Genomic DNA, 19,308 nt, shown 5'->3' with positions numbered 1-19,308 from the left:
CTCGGTGGTAGACTTCGATGATAACCAAAAACCAACCAAGATGGGGGACATTGAAGATTTACAAAACTTCAGAATGAGTCTAAGTGATAGAATTCATACCAGAATCTTTACCCCACATGTATTGGGCGGAGTCCAGAAGGACGTTACATCATTCCTGCCGGCGATTATCATGCGACCGAAGCAGTGGATGAACACTGCCTATAACGAGGTGCCTCATTTGGGTTTAAAGTTGTGGTTCGAGGGGTCTACAATTCCACTAACCTACAAGGTGGTAGCCAAGGGGTACTTCTCCTTCAGGAATCCCAAATTCGGGAGTACAGATTAACTATTCTCCTCTTCGCTGTGTCGTACGTTGTGCGGCGCTGTTTGCTCCGCGGGCCCATCGGGATGTTCGCCGCGGGCACTCGGCCCTGGAGGGCCTCGGGCGCGGCTCAGATCCCTCAAGGGCCCTGGAGCGCGCGCCTCATTGTTCATAATAAGTTTTCAATAAAAACACATTAAACAAATTTTGACTTGTTTATTTAAAAATTGTATGGTACAGAAGGGTCATACATTGGGGTATCTTTGAGCCCTTTGAATGCTGCATCAACCCAGACACGGTAATCGGTGACCCGGCGCATCAGGGCGGCTGGATCGTAGGATTCAAACTTGTACCACTGTGGGATCTCCACGTTGGAGGTGATGAAGACGTGCTCCGCGACGAACTGGACAAAGGCGCCCTTAATGGGGACGCGATGAGGGTAACGGTCGGTAATGCGGAGCAGTTCATCATACTTGAGCCACCCATAGAAGTCATCAATGACGACGGCTTTCTGGCCGACATAGCCATCCCACCATTCGCCGCGGGACTTGTAGTAGACGTCGTCAGGGGCAAGGGCGTTGGCCTCGGCGTGGACAAGTCTGGACTTGCCACAACTGGTGGGGCCCGCGAGCACGTGCAGCTGGGTTTTGAAATCACGTGGTTTTTGAAGTTTCCCAAAGTCCACCCACTGCATTAGGCCACGCCCATATCTTATAAAAGTGGCGGGACAAGCCGTTGCCACAGCATTCAAATTCCCGCCGTTGGTCTGAAGGAGCTCGATCGCTGTATTCAAGTCGGTTCTTTGACCTTGAGCTGAAGGTGTTCCGATGGCAAGGTAGATATCTCCACCCTTACTGCAATACTCTTCGTTTTCTTGATCCGTACCTTTAGCCCGCTCGAAATGGGCGCGGGGGCTGATTAGCTTCTTTATTCCTGTTAGCTTAGATTTGCCCTTGAGGTTAACGAACCCTTGTAGGTGGGGCGTGCCCTTGTCGCCGACCTCTTTTCCGATGATAGCATATTGGGCGGTTTTGTCGTTGACGCTCGCCTTAATGTGGGCGAGCTCGGCTTCTGTAAAGTTGTTTAAAGTGAAGCACCATCTCTTGCTAGGATTGTCACGAATTTTCGGCATCTTCCTACGTGTTTGAGGGTGTTTTTAGAGTGGTTTCCGAGGTTGCCGAAGTGGCCGCCGGATCATAGCGGTCAAACTTGTACCAGGCTGGTACCTCCACATTGGAGGTGACATAAATGTGCTCCGCCACAAACTGGACGAAAGCCCCCTTGATGGGGACCCGATGGGGGTACCGATCCGTGATCCGCAACAGTTCATCATATTTGATCCAGCCATAGAAATCGTCGATGACCACCACCTTCTGGCCGACGTAGCCGTCCCACCACTCGCCGCGGGATTTGTAAAAGACGTCGTCGGGGGCCAAGGCAGTTGCCTCGGCGTGGACAAGCCTGGACTTGCCACAACCGGTGGGGCCCGTTAGCACGTGCAGCTGGGTTTTGAAATCACGTGGTTTTTGAAGTTTCCCAAAGTCCACCCACTGCATTAGGCCACGCCCATATCTTATAAAAGTGGCGGGACAAGCCGTTGCCACGGCATTCAAATTCCCGCCGTTGGTCTGAAGGAGCTCGATCGCTGTATTCAAGTCGGTTCTTTGACCTTGAGCTGAAGGTGTTCCGATGGCAAGGTAGATATCTCCACCCTTACTGCAATACTCTTCGTTTTCTTGATCCGTACCTTTTGCCCGCTCGAAATGGGCGCGGGGGCTGATTAGCTTCTTTATTCCTGTTAGCTTAGATTTGCCCTTGAGGTTAACGAACCCTTGTAGGTGGGGCGTGCCCTTGTCGCCGACCTCTTTTCCGATGATAGCATATTGGGCGGTCGATCGCTGTATTCAAGTCGGTTCTTTGACCTTGAGCTGAAGGTGTTCCGATGGCAAGGTAGATATCTCCACCCTTACTGCAATACTCTTCGTTTTCTTGATCCGTACCTTTAGCCCGCTCGAAATGGGCGCGGGGGCTGATTAGCTTCTTTATTCCTGTTAGCTTAGATTTGCCCTTGAGGTTAACGAACCCTTGTAGGTGGGGCGTGCCCTTGTCGCCGACCTCTTTTCCGATGATAGCATATTGGGCGGTTTTGTCGTTGACGCTCGCCTTAATGTGGGCGAGCTCGGCTTGCATTAGGCCACGCCCATAACGGATAAAAGTGGCGGGACAAGCCGTTGCCACGGCATTCAAATTTCCGCCGTTGGTACGGAGCAGCTCGATAGCGGTGTTTAAATCGGTACGTTGACCTTGAGCAGACGGAGTCCCGATGGCCAGGTAAATATCTCCACCTTTGGAACAATACTCTTCGTTATCCGCGTCTGTACCTTTAGCTCTTTCAAAGTGGGCGCGGGGGCTAATTAGCTTTTTTATCCCGGTTAGCTTACTTTTGCCCTTGAGATTCACGAAGCCTTGAAGGTGAGGTGTCCCGCTCTCTCCGACCTCTTTGCCGACGATGGTGTAAACCGTGTTCTTCTCGGTGAGGCTAGCCTTAATGTGGGCTAGCTCGGCGTCTGTATAATTGTTGAGAGTGAAGCACCATCTCTTACTCGGATTATCCCTAAGTTTGGGCATGTTCGGACGTGTCTGTGGTCTGTTTTAGAGTGATTGCTGAGGTTGCCGAGGTGGCCGGTAATACTAACCTATTTATGAACTTGTAGTAACACCAGGCAGCCTCCTCGTTGGACGGAGCAGTTGGAGCAGCAGAGTAGCAGTAGAGGGGGAGTCGGCAATAGTGGCGAACTCTACTGCATCCGGAGCAGCACAGAGCAGGCCTAAGGTAGGGGTGACTGCGTCAGCGGGCCAGGTGATGGTGGCAGAGGCGACAGCAGGAGGAGCAGCTGAGGGGGCACCAGGGGCGGCAGCAGGAGCAGGCGAGAACAGCCTCTTCTTGGGAGCCCGAGAGGAGGGACGCTGCATTGCTGGACGTCGCTGCTTGCCGGTTTCCTGCTTTTCCGCCTCTAAAGCAGCCCTCACCGGGCTGTCAGTTAGGATAGCAGTTGTCCTGAAAACATTAAATTTGACATTTTAATGTTAATTGAATGACTTGAAATGTGGTAGGTCTACATGACTGTAGACAAACGAAGGCAAGACAAGATATGAGATGTTAGACCAGGGGTGTCGATCGCCAGCTACCGGTAGCTCGCGGGAAGGTTTTCAGTAGCTCGCCTGATAGGTTGACCGACTGAGTTGTTAAAAAAAAAAAATAATAATAATAGTGATAAAAAAAATAATATTCCGACGACAGTAAATGCACTGTAATGCAATGTAAAAGTAATGGGCTTGTACACGATGTCTGGGTCAAGAACATATGTGTTTGCTGTACGGTGTTTGCAGATGCATTGATTTAAAAGTACAACTTGCCGCTGTATCAGCTGTTCTTTCCCAAATCATTTAACCAATCATTTACTCTAAAACTAGATTTTGTTTTGGAAGCCTGGAATATACTTTGCTCGAATGTATTATTGTTATTATTATTAATTTAACGCATGGCATAGCTAGTATACTTCATTCATGTTCATTCATGCAGGGAAAAAAATGTTTCCACAATCCACACGCTATTTCTATGCAGTTTCACACGTATTACGGGCTGGCGGAGTTACATTTAAAAATCGCGTTGAAGTAAAAATAAATAAGAAAAGCGGAATCAATTTGTGGCGCTCGTTGTTCAATCTGTGGCGCAGCGCCACACATTGGCCTATGTGTGGGAAACGCTCAGACCAGCAAACTCCTCAGAGGAAAAATCCCGTCCGTCCGCAACCCCCACACTCTTTGCCACACGCAAAACTTGTGGCTATTTGGGAGTCCGGGAACATGCTCGCGAACACTGCCCCTATACCTTCGTTCAAAGCGTACGAGTGGTGTTTGGATGCAGTGTTCAGGCACCAGAGAATTGTGGAATTGTGATGGAAGTAACATCTGTCCGTCTATCGCTGCTGAGGTGCCAGCAGGGCTAGTGACATTTGCGTGGGTTGCCGCGATCCCTGTAGTCCTAGTGCTGCTGCTAGGACCGCAGAACAACGACATCGAGAGCTGCTCCCCCCTCGCACGAAGCCGCTGACCTCGCTCGACGCGTTGTGTGACTTGATCGCTGTAATGCCGTTCCATGTCACACTGATCGTTTTTTTACACCACGAGCAAAATGCTTCTCGGTCATTTCCCATCACGGGTTTCAGCCAGTCTTTAAATGCCGGGTCGTCAACCCACGTTCGGGAAAACTTGCATTTCCCCATTTCTCATAGAAACTCAGCCGTACGGAACTCTGACGAGAAATGGCGGAAAATGTTTGTGGCGTCGCTATAGCAACCACGGAACTTTAACTAACGTCGCTATAGCAACCACGGAACTTTAACTAACGTCGCTATAGCAACCACGGAACTGTACGCTCACTAAGGTAAAGTGAGGAGTTTGGTAGACAGACAACAAAGATGGAAAACCAGGGTGGCCAAGTCAAGAAAAAGCAGAAAACATACAATTTCCATTTGGAGTGGGAATGCGAGTTCTTCTTTACTAGCGTGAAGGACAAGTGTGTGTGTCTCATATACGGGAGCAGTGTTTCGGTCGGCAAAAGAGGTAACGTGGAGCGCCACCACACTCAAGTCCACGGTAACTTTGCACGGGATTTTCCAGCAGGCAGCACTCAACGGACTGAGAAAGTGAACCAGCTTAAAGCAACCCTTAAAAAACAGCAATGTTTATTCATCGGACCGACAAAGAAAGCCAACGCGGCCACGGAGGCATCATTCAAAGTGGCGCACATTTTGACAAAGCACAAGAAGCCATACACCGATGGCGGGATGGTGAAGGAAGCAATGACAGCGGTGGCCGACACATTATTCAAGGATCATAAAAGTAAGACTGAAATCATGTCCGCTATCGCTGATATACAGCTTGGTGCTAACACAGTGGCACGGCGAGTGTCTGCGCTCTCTGCCGATGCAGTGGGTCAGTTGGAGCGGGACATGATAAGATGCAAATGGTTTTCCATTCAGTGTGACGAGTCGGTGGATGCGGCTGATACCGCTCAGATGGCTGTGTTTGTCCGGATGGTTTTTGAAGACGCTTCCACCAGAGAGGAGTTTTTGACGTTGCTTCCTCTAAAAACCACAACCAGAGGAGTCGATATTTACAACGTTGTGGAAAAGTACTTCGTTGAAAATAACGTGCCTATTGAAAAGCTGGTGTCTATTACAACAGACGGCGCACCAGCTATGACAGGACGCCACTCAGGATTTATTGCACTGTGCAAGGCCGACCCGGACTTTCCTAAAATTGTGAACTATCACTGCATCATTCACCAGCAGGCTATATGCGCCAAAGTCATGAGATTTGATAATGTCATGACACCTGTCATTAAGATCATCAACTTCATTCGCTCAAAGGCCAAGCAGCACAGAAGCTTCAAACTGCTCCTCCAGGAACTGTCTGCTGAAAACAGTGATCTCCTCCTCCACACTGAGGTGAGGTGGCTGAGCCGAGGAAAAATACTGCATCGCTTCTGCTCATTGCTGAACGTAATCAAGGCTTTCATGGAGTCAAGAGAGGAGGACACTACACTTTTGTCTGATGCTGAGTGGCTGCTTGATCTTGCGTTCCTGACAGACATGACAGAGAAACTCAATCAGCTCAACACCCAGTTACAAGGTAAAGACAGAACAATTTCTGACATGATCAGTGCTGTTAAGGCTTTTAAAGCAAAACTGTCATTCTACCTCCAGCAACTGAAAAACAAAAGACTGCAACACTTCCCAACAGTAGTTAAGATGTTAGATAGCCATGCAGGGGCGGACTATGTTTTGGATGTCAATAAATATTGTGACCTCATTTCAAAGCTAGGCCAGGAGTTTGAGGATAGGTTCAAGGATTTTGATAAGCTGGAGCCATGTGTGGCATTCATTGCCAACCCATTCATGGAGGTAGACATCGCAGAGATTTCAGAAAAGATGTATGAACTGGTCAATCCTGTGGAGATGGAGATGGAGGTTATAAATCTCCAGAATCATGTTCAGTGTAAAATGGTAATGTTTCCTTTGACATTGATGTGAATTTTCAGTGATGTATATGAAAAAGTGTAATGTTTCCTTGGACCTTGATTTGAATTTTCAGTGATATATATGTGGCCCACAAGAAGTGTAAAGTAGTAATGTTTTCTTGGACCTGATGTGAATTGTCAGTGATATGTATGTATATGAAAAAGTTAAATGTTTTCTTGGACCTTTGATGTGGAGTTATTTTTGATAAGCATTGGGTATTGCAATTTCACACGTGTACAAACAGAAGCTTAAGTCAGTTGATGTAAATAAATACAAGCGATGTGATGCAAGTAGCTCTTGGCCACTTAATTTTTTTCTAAGTAGCTCTCAGTTGAAAAAAGGTTGGAGACCCCTGTGTTAGACTAACTCCACTTGCCTCCTTCTCCCTCTCCTCTTTGTCATTCTTCTAGGTCCGGCCTTAGGGTAAGGCCGGACAATCTCTGGGCTGAATTCCCGGGCGTCTTCCTCAGGCCGGACAGCTTCGTCAGGCTCGGGACCTTGTCCAGGCTCATACATGTCTGCCAAAGTACGCTTTTTTTTTCTCTGATCCTTGTTAAATACCCTGTTGTAAGAGTTGTAGCCTGGTGGTCTAGCAGCTTCTCTGCCCTCCACTAACCTATGGACTTTTTTATGAACTTGGACTTATGGGACTATTTATTAATTGATGTATTATGAACTCTGTTTAATTCTCTTTGTTGCTTCTGATGAACAGTAACCTACCTGAAGGGGCACCTGGAGAAGCACTGACTTCGTCACCTGAAGCCTGGGGAGGAGGACGGTCTGTGACGAAGGATCCAGCGAAGTCCTTCTCCTGGAAAGCGGATGGTTTAAAGGGCCAGATCCCTGGACGTGAAAACCCAGAGGTGATGTTCTTCACGGTCGCTGCCTCAGGTAAGGCTCCAGCCACGATGGAGGGAACGTCATAGATGGTAATGTTGGACCCTGGGTGGCTCCTCATCCACCGGTCCGCTAGCGGCTAGGCGGCTAGGCCCCCGGGCTACAACCCGAACAATAGGGTGCTCGACACCGAGCAGGAGGGAAAGGTCAGGGACTACCTGAAGCGGGCAGCAGCCATTGAACTATAATATAAATAAATTTATATTTATATTATTATATAAATATAAAACACTATATACACATAACTACATTTATAAATAGAAACTACGCTCACACAACTATATACATATGAAAACTATACACAAAACTATACTCACACAACTATATACATATGAAAACTATACACAAAACTATACTCACACAACTATATACATATGAAAACTATATACACATAACTAGATATACAAAACTATACTCACAACTATAAATATGAAAACTATATACACAAAACTATACTCACACAACTATATACACACAACTATAAATATGAAAACTATATACACAAAACTACTCAAAACTATATAAATATGAAAACTATATACACATAACTAGATATACAAAACTATACTCACAACTATAAATATGAAAACTATATACACAAAACTATACTCACACAACTATATACATATGAAAACTATATACACAACTAGATATACAAAACTATACTCACACAACTATAAATATGAAAACTATATACACAAAACTACTCACACAACTATACCTATGAAAACTATACACAAAACTATACTCACACAACTATATACATATGAAAACTATATACACATAACTAGATATACAAAACTATACTCACACAACTATAAATATGAAAACTATACACAAAACTATATAAATATGAAAACTATATACACAAAACTATACTCACACAACTATATAAATATAAAAACTATATACACATAACTAGATATACAAAACTATACTCACAACTATAAATATGAAAACTATATACACAAAACTATACTCACAAAACTATATAAATATGAAAACTATACACATAACTAGATATACAAAACTACTCACAACTATAAATATGAAAACTATATACACAAAACTATACTCACACAACTATATACACAAAACTATACTCACACAACTATATACATATGAAAACTATATACACAACTAGATATACAAAACTATACTCACACAACTATAAATATGAAAACTATATACACAAAACTACTCACACAACTATACCTATGAAAACTATACACAAAACTATACTCACAACTATATACATATGAAAACTATATACACAAAACTACTCACACAACTATATACATATGAAAACTATATACACATAACTAGATATACAAAACTATACTCACACAACTATAAATATGAAAACTATATACACAAAACTATACTCACAAAACTATATAAATATGAAAACTATATACACAAAACTACTCACACAACTATATACATATGAAAACTATATACACATAACTAGATATACAAAACTATACTCAACTATAAATATGAAAACTATACTCACAACTATATACATATGAAAACTATATACAAAACTATACTCACACAACTATAAATATGAAAACTATACACAAAACTACTCACACAACTATATACCTATGAAAACTACACAAAACTATACTCACACAACTATATACATATGAAAACTACACAAAACTATACTCACACAACTATATACATATGAAAACTATACACAACTATACTCACACAACTATATAAATATGAAAACTATATACACATAACTAGATATACAAAACTACTCACAACTATAAATATGAAAACTATATACACAACTAGATATACAAAACTATACTCACACAACTATATACATATGAAAACTATATACACAACTAGATATACAAAACTATACTCACACAACTATAAATATGAAAACTATATACACAAAACTATACTCACACAACTATACCTATGAAAACTATACACAAAACTATACTCACACAACTATATACATATGAAAACTATACACAAAACTACTCACACAACTATATAAATATGAAAACTATATACACATAACTAGATATACAAAACTACTCACACAACTATAAATATGAAAACTATATACATATGAAAACTATATACACATAACTAGATATACAAAACTATACTCACAACTATAAATATGAAAACTATATACACAAAACTATACTCACACAACTATATACATATGAAAACTATATACACAACTAGATATACAAAACTATACTCGGACAACTATAAATATGAAAACTATACACAACTATACTCACACAACTATATACCTATGAAAACTATACACAAAACTATACTCACACAACTATATACATATGAAAACTATACACAACTATACTCACACAACTATATAAATATGAAAACTATATACACATAACTAGATATACAAAACTATACTCACACAACTATAAATTTGAAAACAACTATATAAATATGAAAACTATATACACATAACTAGATATATAAAACTAAAACTATGCTCACACAACTATAAATATGAAAACAACTATATACACATAACTATATATATAACTATATATACAACTAGATATAAATAGAACTAGCCTTCAGGTAGTCATCCTTTAGGACACCGTAGATGGCGCTACATGTCTCGGGGATGATCTCGGCCACTGTAGAGTGCCCTATGTGGAACAGGTAGGCCAGGCCCTTGAAGCTCTCGCCTAGAGAAAGTGTATTTGGTAACACTTTACAATAAGGTACACAGAAACGTAGGTAGTTACTGAGTAACGAATGATGAACGACGAAGTGACAGTTACTCAGTAACTACTGAGGAGTTACTGGTAAACAGACCAGGGGACTACTGAGGAACGAATGAGTAACGAATGAGGAATGAATGAGTAACAAATGATGAATGAGGAATGAATGAGTAACAAATGATGAACGACGAAGTGAGTTACTCAGTAACTACTGAGGAGTTACTGGTAAACAGACCAGGGGACTACTGTATTCGTTACTGAGTAACGAATGATGAACAACCAGGGGCCCTAAAGTGACAGTTACTCAGTAACTACTGAGGAGTTACTGGTAAACAGACTAGGGGATACTGTATTAATGAATCATTCTGTGAAATAGCAAACTGACCAATTGATTATGAAAGCAACTGAATTTTCCTGGGATTTCACAATTAGTTAATAAATTAACAAGGCACAGACGGGATGATTGTCATATTTTAATAAAGATATTCACAATACATACATTAATATTCACATTTAAGGTTTATTATGTGGCATTAGTAATGTTGAAGGCTTAAAAGCAATTGTCCACCACTGCAGGGCACGCTTTAAACCTGCCTCCCTTGGTTTCAAGCGCTGTCGAGGGCTGGCTTGGGTCCCACACTGGATCGACTGGTAGAGCTGGATCTGACTGATGAGTTGTTACTCTTTCGCGAACCATTCGTTCACCAGTAGTTAAGCTTTATGAATCATTCGTTTACCAGTAGTGAAGCTTTTTGTGTACCTTCATGTAAAGTAATGCATCATACTGAGTTGTTACTCTTTCGCGAACCATTCGTTCACCAGTAGTTAAGCTTTATGAATCATTCGTTTACCAGTAGTGAAGCACTTTCGGGTTAGTTATAAAACCCCAAACCACTGTTGATGACAATGAGGGATCTACAGCCACTTTAGTTAAAAATGTATACAACATAGGGAAATATATATACATATACTGCGCTCATGACACATAATAACATAACATAATAACAGGATAATATAGAAAATATTAACAATTTAAAACACAAACAGAAACAAAAAAAGGCATTTTAAAATGTAACAAAAAAAGGCACTCTAAAAACAAAACAAAAACCAGCTCTCTTCATCTGACACGGCTGTAGCGATCCATCGCCTCTTCTGGGGTGAGGACTGAAACAAAGAAAATGATAAACATGTATTAACAGTAGGCCTAGTATTTTGTCAGGATGATGGTAGTGATGATGATACCCCTTCAGAAACATTTATATAGAAATTAGAAGATAAAATGAACATACCGTGATATAATACGGCATTACCGTATATGCCTCAAATCATACCGTGATATAAATTGTAGTCCATACCGTACAGCCCTACTGCATACCTTACCTATAAATGTATTTCATCCAGCTGAATAGGGACAATTTGCTCCTCTCAAAAAGTGACCCGCACCTCACTGACTTCCTCGTCGTTTTCCCTCTGTTTATTATGTCGGCACTGCCTACAGAAGACAACACATTTCTTCATGATAAATATTAATGTTACTGAACTTGAATTTATAACATGACATATCAGTAAACAAAGGAAGTCATCGATAAAAACCGTACCAAAAAAAGAATACTTACCACTGCAGTCCGTCAACGTTTGCGTTTTCCTTCATTTTCATGCTCTTTTTGCAGAGTTTGCATTTTATTTTGGCTTTAAGTAACTTCTTCTTTTGGAGCCATTTTATCAATTTAAATTTTTTTTAAAAGTCTGTCTTCCCTCAATAAGACTGAGTACTTTAGCGTGCAGGGTCATGATAACTTCGCATCAAACCGTCTTCCTGTCTTGCACATGCGGACCCACAATGCAATTCGGGAGCGTCCCTTGTAAACTCGTCGACGGACGTGTACAGTGGGTAGGGGCACGTTATACGCAGATCGTTTTACCCCATGCGTCGGACACGCCCACTCTCTTCCGTCGACGGGCAAGGAGGTCGTGCAGAAGGACTTGACAATGGAGACTCAGCGAAAGAGTAAGAGAAAAAGGCAGCCCACGGAAGAGCTTCCACATGTAGAGACAGCCATGTTAGAATGTAAGTACATGCTTTAAAGTTATTTCATTATTAATTGAGAGTGTAATGATTCGGTCACATTGCTTAGCTTCCTAAAATGAGCTAATTTGACATCGTACCACGTCTGTTCTATCACGTATTTTTTGGCCTTGCTAGCTAACCTTGTCACTAACCAATGGATTGCTAGCTGGCTAGATAGCCGACGTTGCAAGCAAATTTTAATTATCTGTCAAACACAAAAGTTTAACTCTTAACTAGGTCAAAAGACCGACGGTTCAACCACTTATCTAATGTTAAATTAGGCGATATGCGATGAAAATGTGGTCCAAGCTTTGAAATTGGACTTGTAAAGTTATTCTGTTAGCGCCAGTTACCACGTCTTTGAATAGTTTTTGGAGTTGTTTTTAACTACTAAAAAACCCGAAGACTGCTACATTACACTGTTATAGTGCTATTACGGTAATACCTTTCTCCCTGTTTTTTTTCTTTTCATTTTAGTCCATAGTTACAGTATGTAATGTTAACAACTGAATCTCTCAAACATGTCTTCTACACAATGGACTGCATGTGGAACCATGACAAATGAGTTGATGATGATTTGTCTTAAATCAAAATGACATATGATCATACATATTATTATTACATATTATAACATTAAAGACAATGGATAATGTCATTGCCCAAAGTGAATAAAACCCTTATTTCTTAACTAACTGTATATATATTTTTTAAGGTATCCATACAATTTTCAAATGAACAAAAACGTCACTCTGTATGCATTCATCAATATCCTTCATAAGGTTTTGAGCCCCTTACACCAACCATTCTTTCTGTGCTCCAAAATGTTACAGCGCCATCGAGTCAGCGGGAACAATCCGAACAGCGCAGTAGCCAAACTGCAGCAGAGGAAGCAGGTAATTAATTTTTTATTTTAAATGTTAAGCATACTTAACAGATATACTCAGATTCATGTGACTGTGAAATGTAGTTGTACACAGTATAATGATTAATAACTGATGAACGTCACTATGAAAACACTATAATAGTGTTATTTTTAAACCTCTTTTCTACTTCCTGGTTTTATGATGTTAAAATAAGGGTGCTCACCTTAACTGGTTGAAGGCTAGTGTCTAGAGGGGATCCAAGACAAGAGGATGCTAGTAATATTTACTCCATTTGTACTTGAACATTGCAGTAACCAAGTATCTACCTTTACATGATATCGTAACCGGAAAGTGCTTTGGGAATGGGAAGGAACTTAGAACAGCAATGACATAAATTAGATTGAGGTCAGTTAAGCCACTTTAAGTTAGTCTACTAAGTAGAAAATAAAAAAGTTTTTGGTTATGGTTATATTCATGGTGCTGGATTAATTGATCAATTCTTACCCATTTCTTTAATGAGCTAGGTGGTCAGCTGGTCCCAAGTCTGCTTATAATATCAAAGCCACGTCTGAACATGACTGTTCAAAGCAGCATAATGGATGAAGCTACAGCAGGAACATGGCTTTCAAATAACACTAAACAATATAATCCACTTATTCTACCACTTGTCTAAACTATACAGTGCTCCCACTTTACTCTCTAGTTGTGCTCATTTGATTTATAATAACCTACTGTTAAAGAGTACAGATAATACTACTTGAATAGACAGTACACTCACAGTACTCTTGATACTACTGGAAATTACAATTTAATAATAATTATTATACCTCTGTACATTCATTACTCTAGAATGTAATTTAGAACTAACTTGCCACTATATAACCCTAATACAAGAATAGTATTAATACTAGTAAACCCCTAACCAACTGCACTACCATCATCCTGACAAAATACTGTTAATACATGTTTATCATTTTCTTTGTTTCAGTCCTCACCCCAGAAGAGGCGATGGATCGCTACAGCCGTGTCAGATGAAGAGAGCTGGTTTTTGTTTTGTTTTTAGAGTGCCTTTTTTTGTTACATTTTAAAATGCCTTTTTTTGTTTCTGTTTGTGTTTTAAATTGTTAATATTTTCTATATTATCCTGTTATGTTATTATGTGTCATGAGCGCAGTATATGTATATATATTTCCCTATGTTGTATACATTTTTAACTAAAGTGGCTGTAGATCCCTCATTGTCATCAACAGTGGTTTGGGGTTTTATAATTAACCCGAAAGTGCTTCACTACTGGTAAACGAATGGTTCAAAAAGCTTAACTACTGGTGAACGAATGGTTCGCGAAAGAGTAACAACTCAGTATGATGCATTACTTTACATGAAGGTACACAAAAAGCTTCACTACTGGTAAACGAATGATTCATAAAGCTTAACTACTGGTGAACGAATGGTTCGCGAAAGAGTAACAACTCAGTATGATGCATTACTTTACATGAAGGTACACAAAAAGCTTCACTACTGGTAAACGAATGATTCATAAAGCTTATTATCGTTAATAGAAAATGCGGATCATTTTCTTTCTCGTGTGTCTCGTTTTTCGCCCGTGCCTAAAACCGCCACTGCTTATAACGCTAAAGCCCAGTTCAGACCAAATATTTGCGACGCACCTTGCGACTCCTTGCGACGAGACGGGCTGAGACGTTATAAAAACTGGGCAGTTCACACTGCTGCACCGGGCAGTGATTAGTTTTATTTTGGTTGAGAGTAGGCTAGAGTTGCTGTGTTTTGCCATTCTCCACTACTTCTGCATTGTAGTAATTCGCTGGAACGTAGTTTGTTTAGATCCCGCTAGTTGGATACATTGCATTCTTTCGTAGTGGCGACTTCTCGACTGCAAGTGAAGCTCGGCTTCACCTAAAATTTTGAAAATTAAATGGTCAGATATATACTGTTGTTAACATTTCATTGATTAAAAATGTGTTAGAACACGTCCATCTCGAAGACGAGTCCGTTCAGAATCAGCTGCTTATCGCAGGTCGACTGACTCGATTTCCTTCTCATACACTTACGTGTTTAATTTGCGTGTGTTTAGACAGATAAACACACACGCACTCATTCATTCTTTTAAACACTCACTCGTGGTAAAACTAGCCTATGTTTTCTCACGATCAAATACTCTTCAATCCTAACAGTAATGGGCTTGTACACGATGTCTGGGTCAAGAACATATGTGTTTGCTGTACGGTGTTTGCAGATGCATTGATTTAAAAGTAGGCCTACAACTTACCGCTGTATCAGCTGTTCTTTCCCAAATCATTTAACCAATCATTTACCCTAAAACTAGATTTTGTTTTGGAAGCCTGGAATATACTTTGCTCGAATGTATTTGTGAGGGACCGGCGTGGTCACCCCACGTATCTGGGATATGGCCAACCAGATTCAGAGAGTGTGGGCAAAAATGAGGGCAATTGTCTCAGGGCAAAATAAAGTGAAGCTTTATTTTCTTCAAAAACATTCACAAAAAAATAAAGCAAAGTTCCAAAAGAAAAGAAAATGACTGCATAAATCAGCAAGCATAAGCTAGATAGCATAACATAGCTTAACCAAAACATACCGCTCTCACACTGGCCTCCCAAGCCAGCACCACCTTCAGCCTCCAAACACCAAATGAGGCAGCCCTTAAATAGGGAAATGCATTGGACCAATCAAGGCCGTATGGGCCATACCACTATTTGGGGGAACATTCTGTAGCTAAAGCTACCAATTCTACATAACTGACCAGAAAGTACATTGTGTGAATACAAAATAAACATGACACTAAATAAACAATCACCAAATATATACATACCCACACCTTGTGCACAACCTATAGATATTTACAAAACAGCTGTTTATCGCAACACCCCCTGGGCTATTCCCTGATGGCATGATCCTGAGATTTCATTACCACACTGCCCCCTACCGTGGCGGAAGTCCAATTTCACACCATCCCAATTATAATATATATACACAATATAATAGTAGTAATAATAATAATAATAATAATAACAATAATAATATCAATAGTTTCTCTTATGTGAGACTGTGAGAAGGGGGAGGGTTTCACCTTCTCACAGTATTATTATTTCAACGCATGGCATAGCCTACTATACTTCATTCATGTTCATTCATGCAGCCCTATGGAAAAAAAATGTTTCCACAATCCACACGCTATTTCTATGCAGTTTCACACGTATGAATAATCTTTGACATCATAATATTTAACATGCAAGTGTAGTGGTGCCTGGTTGCTGCGGGGGAAGATCATCTTTGCGCCAGGTGCAAACTAGCAACGACACATGCGTTGGTGTAGAAAGTCAATTGCGCCGGGCGCAAGATAGGGCCCTTCTTCTGTTTGCCGCACATGGCTAATTTGCATACTCGCACAGGACTGTCGGAATGGGAACATGTCGGACTGGCAGCATTACGGGGGCGCGATTACGGGCTGGCGGAGTTACATTTAAAAAAACGCGTTCAAGTAAAAATAAATAAGAAAAGCGGAATTTGTGGGAAACACTGCACGGCCATCACACATGTGCTCATTCGGAGCATTGTAAATCATTTATTGTTTCATTGTTGTAGCCAGTTCATTTATGTAATAAATGAACCGTCAACAATGCGATCAGGATTGTTATTGTTGTTGGATGTGTGGCGTGTGTTTAAGCAGGCAAAAGCGTGTGTCACACGGTGAACCCGTGAGAGTTACGGTAAACCCAGCTCTGCTTCAATTTAAAAAAAACAAAAAACGTTCATACTCCGCGTACCACTAGAGAACGCTCGCGTACCACCGTTTGAGAACCACTGCTCTAGAGAGATGAAAGCTATGAGAAATAAACTTAGAGAGGTAACAAAGGATAGGAACAGAATGAAAAAGCGTTGGGTACGAGAAAAAGCTTGGAATAAAAAAACACAAGAATCACCAAGAAAAAAAACAGAACAGCTTCTGCGGGGAAGCCAACTCAAAAATCCCTCCATAAAGAAAACTCTGCTGTTCCACAACGCACTCATTCATGAATTGAAACAAAACAAGTCTGCCCACAAGAACAAGAACTTGACTCTGTCAGGCAAGGTTCTGAAAAAATATTGGCTAATTCACCAGACAAGGCAATTTGGCGTAACATATAACACACTGAGGAAGAGGAGGCCTACTGACAAAAAACCTACATACATTCAAGCAATTACTCAGAAGGTTCAGGATTTCTACCATAATGCAGCACGAATGACAACTGACAAACAGGACACAATCACACGCAAGAAAATAAAGCATCAGAGAATGATTCTGACTGATACAGTATTGAACCTCCACAAGGAGTTCACCAAGAAGGAACCAAGAGTGAAGCTCAGTTATTCATCCTTCTGTGCCTTACGTCCATTCTATGTCACAGCACCAAGACCGTTGGATCGTAAGACATGCCAATGTCAGTACCATGAGAATGCTAAGCTGATGCTTGAAGTCCTAAGAGAAAATGGTGTCGTCAAGTCTAGCAAACTGGAAGATAGTTTTGAACTTATCTGCTGTTCACAGACAAGCGAGGCATGTCTTCTGCGCTCCTGCACCCGGTGTCTCCACAAACATACACTTCCCACATTACTGAAGCTGACATGCAGCCATATCATGCACTCCTTTCTCAACCACTAAAACCTGTACCTGCAACAAGGAAACTCCATCAGGTCACACAGACACACCGAAACGACTCTGAGATCCATTGCAGATCACTGTCCTGTTTCTGCAGTGAGCCACAGATGTGCGAGTGTTTCAGCCCAACAATATTCAAGTTGACTGCCAACACACCTAGGGTACAGGTTGAGGCTGATGGTCCTAGACCAATGCAAAAGAGGAAAGGTCCTGTGGCAATGTTGATGGAGGAAATGGAACGGGAGGAAAGTGAGCAGGAGGAAATGGATCGGGAGGAAGTGAGCAGTGAGCAAAAGTGAGCAAGTGAGCAAGAGCCAATGGAGCAAGAACCACTGACCAAGAGTGGTCCTGACGGGACTGTGATAGATCTATCTGGTGATGTAGTTCGTTGCGGAGATTGGCTTGCCGTCATTTATGACCAGAACTGGTGGTTAGCAAAGGCTGTGACTGTGGACGCTCATCATCAAGATGTGGAAGTGGAGTTTTTCCACCCTCATGGGCCCAACACACGATTCTATCCAAAAGAAGGGGGAAAGGATATGTGCTTCATACCATTTGACCATATTCTGGTCAAACTTGTGGAACCGTCATCACCAGGTTGTGTAAGCAGGACAAGGGAGATATACAACCTGTCTGCTGAAGTCATGGACTTCATAGAGGAGAGACATATACACCATATACTTTAATCAATATACAGTTTATAGTCTAGTTTACAGAAGAATATGATCTATATTATTTTATAAGTGGGGGGCACTACATGACATGAAAATATGAGGTCAGTGATGAATTCTATGTTATTGCTACTGGTAATGATTTATATTTTACTTATGATGATTATTAAGGGGTGCTTTTATTAATGATAGCCTATTGCTAATTGATGTTTCTGTTTCTTATTGAATGTTTGCCACATTGCTCACAATTGTTATTTGTTATCTGTTCTTCACGTCCAATATACAGTTTACAGTCGAATATAATGTATTATTTTATGAGTAGGGGACACTAGATGACAGTTTAAGATGATGTCAGTGATGCATTGTACATCATTCCTACTGGTAATTACTTTATTCTTTACAATGATGATTTGATATTTGATGATTTGGGGATGGGGTACTTTTAATAATGATATTGCTTAATTGTACCTTATATTCCTTATATCCAATAGTTACATAAAGTTGATAAGCAAGAAGCCTGACTTGAGTTGTATACATTTTGGAATTGTATGTTGTAATGAGGCCACTGTCACCACCGTCAGATTAGTGTCACCACCGTCAGTTCTAAAGTCACCACCGTCAGAGGCCGTTTTATTTGTTTTAAATGAATATGCTTACAATATGTCTCTTTTAATACAAAAATATGTTTGTTAAATAAAAAAACATTACTTTTTCTATTTAGGCTTAAAGTAAACGTATGATGTTAGATCTTTTAAAGGAGTACATGTGAAACAGTATAAAAAATGAACAAAAGTGAATATTCAACATTTAACAGCATATATGTGTACTAAGAATGCCAGATAATGCTTTAAAAACTCTAAATACATATTAGACCAAATAAATTAAAAAATATTTGCTTTTTATTGTGTCTGACGGTGTTAACAAAAACAAAGTAATAACTGGAAAAACGCCTATTTTATGAAAAAAATACAAAATGAGGAGGTTGCACCAGTACATTGCTGAACAGCCA

At 40.6% G+C, this 19,308-nt stretch overlaps 1 protein-coding gene and 1 long non-coding RNA gene across 2 annotated transcripts; one reads left to right on the top strand and one right to left on the bottom strand.

Moving 5' to 3' along the window:
- Positions 1–1,437: 1,437 nt before the first annotated feature.
- Positions 1,438–8,542, bottom strand: LOC311350638 (uncharacterized protein; the record flags this gene model as incomplete). Its single annotated transcript, XM_084470701.1, has 6 exons — positions 1,438–1,851; positions 2,798–2,868; positions 3,022–3,359; positions 6,764–6,905; positions 7,108–7,363; positions 8,531–8,542. The coding sequence occupies 6 exons, from the start codon at positions 8,540–8,542 to the stop codon at positions 1,438–1,440; spliced, it is 1,233 nt and encodes a 410-aa protein (XP_084326827.1).
- Positions 8,543–11,923: 3,381 nt separating this feature from the next.
- On the top strand, positions 11,924–14,047 carry LOC311350281. The gene is made up of 3 exons (XR_014636654.1): positions 11,924–12,090; positions 12,921–12,983; positions 13,942–14,047. It is a non-coding gene; the product is annotated as an uncharacterized lncRNA (long non-coding RNA).
- Positions 14,048–19,308: the final 5,261 nt, after the last annotated feature.

The sequence above is a fragment of the Micromesistius poutassou genome (assembly GCF_964030765.1).
Source record: "Micromesistius poutassou genome assembly, chromosome: 7".
NCBI classification, from domain to species: domain Eukaryota; kingdom Metazoa; phylum Chordata; class Actinopteri; order Gadiformes; family Gadidae; genus Micromesistius; species Micromesistius poutassou.
Note: the sequence above shows the minus strand (reverse complement) of the source record. Positions and strands in the feature narration are given on the sequence as shown.